Consider the following 6274-nt stretch of genomic DNA (forward strand, 5'->3'; position numbering starts at 1 on the left):
ATGGACGGTCCCGCGAGAGTCAACACTGACAGTGACAAGTTAGACGCCATTTTGAAAAAGTTGGATCAATCACAAGCTGAAATTAGGAAGGCAGTTAATGAGAAGATTGAAGGTCTGCGAGATGAGTTTCATAAAACATCAAAAGAATTGCATAAATTGAAAGCTGAGAGGGACTATCAGTGGAAAAGAGAAGGGAACAAAATTCAGTTTTCTTTTAATTCAGAAGCTTTGGAAAACTTAGAACAAATACGGTTTGCAGTTCAATATGGTAAGACTGATTACGCCTTGGAATTGATTAATGAAGAAGTTTCCAGGTTCCAGACAAGAAACAAGCACATAAAGATAGCCGATTCCTCAGAGGGGGGTTGGGAAACAGTGCGCAATTATGTGGCTCATGAATTGGCGTCAGATTCTGATGACGACAAAAGAATCAACAGAGCGGAAAGCAAAGCCATTAAGAAAATCAAGACAAGGGCGTCTCGTTCCGCACGGTTGCATCCCTACAAGTCGACCCAGCGTCCTTCCTCGACAGTCACTCAGGTTTCAGTGGATTCCCATGCTGGTGACCAGTCTAGTAATTTTCGTGGCCGAGGTCAAAGGTCTGGAGCGTGCTTCATGTGTGGCGAGTTCAGCCATTGGAGACGTCAGTGTCCCTTGCTCAGCAACACAACACAGCAACGTGGGAAGCTTGACAGAGAGTAGGATACGTTCCAAGGAAGCAGAACCTGAAGTTGAGTATACCTTATGTGATGATACTGTAAACGTTGATGAACCTGGCCTTACAAATGACTTTTATGAATATGAACAAGATGGGCTAGATATAATTGTGAAGGGTAGACTAAAACGTCATGTTTCGTTTTGGAGAGAAATATGTGCTGTTGATTTTGTAGTAGACATTATTGAAAACGGGTACAAAATACCTTTTTATTCTACCCCAAAAAGAATGAATATAAGGAACAATAGATCTGCTAAGGAGAATTCTGACTTCGTGTCATCGGCTGTTCAAGATTTGTTGCGCAGAGGGTTGATTGTTCAGTGTTCAGATAAGCCTTAAGTTGTTAATCCTTTATCTGTAGCTGTACAACACTCTGGTAAGAAGCGTCTTATTTTAGACTTGTCTAGAGTGAATAAACATTTGTGGAAGGCTTCAGTTAAATATGAAGACTGGAGAACTGCATTGTTGTACATAAAAAAGAATGATTGGCTAGTGAAATTCGACATTCATTCTGCATACCACCATATTGATATTTACCATGAACATACGCAGTTTCTAGGATTTGCATGGGGATCAGGAATAGACAAGAAGTATTTTAAATTTCTAGTCCTTCCGTTTGGTTTGAGTACAGCTCCTTATGTGTTTACCAAGGTTACCAGACAGTTGGTAAAGTTTTGGCGTTTCCAAGGTTACAAGATTGTTACTTTCCTAGATGATGGGATCCTGTCAAGTTTTTCCGAATGTGAAACGACAATTGTTGGCCAAATTGTCAAACAAGATTTGTTAAAAGCAGGTTTTGTTCCAAAAGCAGAAAAGTCACTATGGAAGCCGGTTCAGGAGATCGAATGGTTGGGTTTTATCATAGATACCAGACACATGAAGTTGTCCATCCCTCAACGGAAAATTTGTAAGCTTAAGCAAAGTATAAGAGAACTTCTGTCTTCTACTGTACCAGTTCCGGTGAAGAGCTTGGCTTCGGTTGTTGGACAGATAGTTGCTATGAAGATGGTTGTTGGTACTTTGTGTCAACTAATGACAAAGTTTCTGAGTATTCAGACTCTCCAGGCTTCATCGTGGAAGGCACCTGTGGTGCTATCGTATTTGAGTAGAGATCAATTACAATTTTGGGCAGCGCATATTGACAGACTCAGTAAGTGCACTCTATGCTATGCAAGCATTCCTACACGGGTAGTTTACAGTGATGCTAGTAATTCTGGTTTCGGTGGGTACTGTGTAGAAGTTGGGCAAGCCATATCACATGGTCAGTGGTCAGCACTAGAAGCGTCACGAAGCTCCACTTGGAGAGAGCTGAAGGCAGTGTTTCTGGTTATGAAAAGTTTCGTTTCCATTTTGGAATCTCACAAAGTAAAATGGTTTACTGACAATAAAAATGTAGAGTCGATTGTGTCCAAAGGTAGCATGAAAGCTGATCTTCAAGCTTTGGCTTTAGATATATTCTGGCTGTGTAATGAATATAATATCAGAGTTGACATGCAGTGGATACCAAGGTTAGACAATGAGCGTGCTGACTATCTGAGTAAGATAGTAGATGCTGATGACTGGGGTATCCAGGATTATGTGTTTCAACACGTCTCTGCCAAATGGGGCCCATTTGACGTTGACAGATTTGCTTCATATTACAATACTAAAGTTGTAAGGTTTAACTCCAGATTTTGGAATCCGGGAAGTGACGGAGTGGATGCTTTATCCGTGTCCTGGGGTGACGACAATAACTGGATAGTGCCTCCTATATGTATGATTGCACGTGTTCTTAAACACATGAGAGAGTGTCATGCCAAGGGAACTCTCGTGATTCCTGTATGGTATTCAGCTAACTTCTGGCCTATTTTGTGCCCTAATAGGGTATTTATACCCCAAGTTAAAGATTGGATGTATCTTCCCACTTGTAAGGAAGCATATGTACCAAGCAGACAGTTTGGGGGGTTGTTTGGAGTAAACGATTTAAAATTCAACATGATGGCTTTACATGTGGAATTTTGATGTTGTTTGCGTGTTGCAGGTGTGTTTGAACATGTATATAGAAGTGAGATATTGACTTTACCTCCACCTATGAGGGCGCTCGTGAGAAGTCTTCCAGAGCATTTGTCCTGCTCGAGAGCAAACTCCACAAATAAGAAGTATGATTACGGCTTTAAAGCATGGAAGAAATGGGCTTTGGCCCATGGTATGTCGACAGATATGCCCTTATCACCTTTGCACTGTTCTTTATATTTGTTAGCGATGTGTCAGCAAAGTGAATCTTTCTCACCTGTTCAGACAGCTTACTATAGTTTGAGACATGCCCATGTTTTGGTTGGTTTGGAAAGCCCCACAGAGAGTACGTTAGTGAGAAATGTACTTGAAGCCGCTAAGAGGAAGTTAACCAAGCCTGTTTGTAAGAAAGAGCCTGTAACAGTTGAGTTGTTGAATAAGATTGTACCAGACAATGCTGATGAATGTTCATTGTATAAAATGAGAACTGTTGTAATGTGCCTTCTAGCCTATTCAGGTTTCATGAGATCGTCGGAGTTATTAGCGATAACTCGGAATGATGTTGTATTTTATCAAGCTTACATGGCTGTTTTTATTCAGAAATCAAAAACTGATGTCTACAGAGATGGGGCCTGGATTATTATAGGCCGGACAGGTACAAATAAGTGCCCTGTAGCATGGTTGGAGCGATATTTGAAGCTTACCAAATTGAAAGATCCTGAATTTTTATTCAGAAATATGAGTAAGACTAAAAATGGTTACATTTTGAGAGGTGATAATAAGCCGATGTCATATTCACGTTTGAGAGAGCTTTTCATTGAGGCGTTTAGTTCACATGTTAGTGATATATCAAAGTTTGGTCTGCATAGCTTGAGAGCAGGCGGAGCGACTGCAGCCGCAAACAATGGCATTCCAGATAGAATGTTTAAGCGCCATGGCAGATGGAAAAGTGAAAATGCAAAAGATGGTTATGTAAAAGATGATATTGAGAAGCGTTTAAAAGTTTCTCTTTCGCTTGGATTGTAAATCTGCCCGTTCTTTATATCTCAGTTGGTGCACCGTACAGCATGCCATGTTATGTAAGTGTTTGTTGTATGTGAATAAGGGGTTGGAGAAATATAATTTCTTTCGTTTGAGGCACGAATTAGAATGAAATTTCTTTCTCCTAGCGTCGGAAGATACAACAAAGGGAAGTAATGCTATAGGTATGGGGGCGCTCTGGTAGGTATAAAAGGGAGGGAAATTTGAATTAGATTATTCTCAGCTGCGGTGCACCAGCGGTCAGTTTTGATGTGTCCTGTATGTTATGTGATGTTTATGTGAGTGGATATATACACTGTCTGTATATACGCATGTGGTCTATACTGAATGTTTAATTCTCGTGTCATGTTACAGACCGATGACTGGCACTGTTGAGTGGGACGGACATGTCCAGGCTGGCGAGCCGTTAGAATACGTGAGTCATCGGGGAGCAATTGCCATGAGCTGTCCAACATGTAACCTTGAGATGTTGTGTGCAGATTTGAAGCTGATTCTGTGATGTGATGAGACGACGGGTTATCTAAGTCTAAATGAATGTACTCTGGTATAACTGTAGCAATTACATAATTATTCGGTTACGAATAAACTGTGGTCTCAGTTGGTGCACCGTACAGCATGCCATGTTATGTAAGTGTTTGTTGTATGTGAATAAGGGGTTGGAGAACAGGACTTGGTTCTAGTAGGAGACAAATTTCTGAGACTTCAGTGTGACTTCAGGCTAATGTAAACATCCTCTGTATTTATTTAGTTTGGTTAACTGCATAGACAATGATATAGATAGACAGATAGATAGATATGCCTCAATGGATGGATGGATAAATAGATATACATGGGTAGATAGGCAGATATATGGATGGAAGGATGGATAGATATACATGGGTAGATAGCTAGGTAGATATATGGATGGATGGATGGATAGAGAGGTATGCATACATAGAAAGACATATATATAGGTGTAGATTAATGTATACATATATAAGGATACATACATAGACATGGATAGATAGATGATAGACATGGATAGATAGATAGATAGATGGAGATATATAGATATGGTTGAATGGATAGATAGACATATACAGTATATTTGGGTCAAACTTTGATGTGTCAAACTTATGAAGGTTTTGAAAAAGCATAGTCTTATCGTATTCATTCATGCATTGATTTTCGATGGTGTCCATGGTAACAGTACTGTGAGGAAGTATCAAGATGCTTGTTGTGCCCTACATGCACCTGGTCAGAAAAGATCTGCATACTCATGAATTGTGTACATGTAATCCTAAAGTTTATTTGTGAACAACAGCACTGTGCTGTCAAGCACTGATGGCTGTTTACAAACAGCAGTTACTTAGGTGGGGAAGAGTATTCACAATTGAACCTATGCAGTTACCAGCTGCTGCAGGTCCAATATAAATTCTTGTCACAAAGCACCTAGCTGTTACCATCTGTGATTAATGTTCTGTAGTTGCTGAACCATGCAGTAGACTGTGTTCTACATGTGGGATTTGAAAGAGACAAACCAATGATTGATATTATCAGCAACAGTCCATCACAAAGACTAGAAGGTTACCAATCCTGATCACCTGATGCATTAGTGGACTCTTACAACAGACACAAATTGTTATTCTATTTACTTAAATTAGTTGCATCTATTTCCCATCAACTTTTCTTGGATGTTGTGAAAAATGATAACACAAAATTGATTATTATACATTTGAAGTAATGAGTAACAACAACTGAGTGTACATATAACAAAAAATGGTCTGTTTTAAAGAAATGGAAAATCTACCCTGTTTTAAATTTTTTAAGGGGGTTCTTCAAAGATTGAATACTTTTCACTTTTATGTTGTAACTGCACAATTTCACAAATAATTGTTTTGTGTAATATCATTTAGGTAGCTGTCCTGCCTCACCAGCTGGGAGTCCTGGCCACATCCCAGGCAACTGCTGACACTGTGTTAATTCTGAGTAATTTTAAACTTGCCACCAGCCTAGGCTGGTCATAAACTGATCCAGCAGACAGACTCAGTGATATGGTTGATAGAACATCCGTTCATCTCATGATTTTTGTGGGGCAGTGTGATAGCCTAGTGGTTATATCGCTTATCATGCTGAGGACCTAGGTTCGATTCCCAATATGAGTGCAATGTGTAAAGCCTATTTCTGGCGTTGCCCACCCTGATATTGCTGGAATATTGCTAAAAGCAGGGTAAAACTAAACTCACACCTGATTTTTGCTCATAATTTCAAACACTTGTTCGAGTGGTAGAGATTTCCTGCAAGCCAAACTGCTTTCAGCTAAATATTGTTGAATGTGGAATTAAGCAAACTACCATCTGTACCGAGAATTGTGATCCCTTGTCATGGTGGGTTTGTCTGTTGTTCTAGACCCTACTCAGCAGTATTCCAGTTGTATGACAGCAGTTAGCAATTAATAACTCATGTACAGTGATGGACATCATGAGCATCAAACTTCATAATTAGGATATAATGAAATGCACCAACATCAGACCACTCAATCCCCAT

The 6274-nt window shown here is 39.8% G+C and overlaps 1 protein-coding gene across 1 annotated transcript; it reads left to right on the forward strand.

The window, feature by feature from the left end:
- On the forward strand, positions 1-4374 carry LOC137267730 (uncharacterized). Its single transcript, XM_067802184.1, has 3 exons — positions 1-643; positions 1077-2900; positions 4103-4374. The coding sequence occupies exons 1-2, from the start codon at positions 1-3 to the stop codon at positions 2714-2716; spliced, it is 2283 nt and encodes a 760-aa protein (XP_067658285.1). The 3' UTR covers positions 2717-2900; positions 4103-4374.
- The last annotated feature ends 1900 nt before the right edge of the window (positions 4375-6274 follow it).

This window comes from Haliotis asinina, chromosome 16 (assembly GCF_037392515.1).
Source record: "Haliotis asinina isolate JCU_RB_2024 chromosome 16, JCU_Hal_asi_v2, whole genome shotgun sequence".
Taxonomy (NCBI): domain Eukaryota; kingdom Metazoa; phylum Mollusca; class Gastropoda; order Lepetellida; family Haliotidae; genus Haliotis; species Haliotis asinina.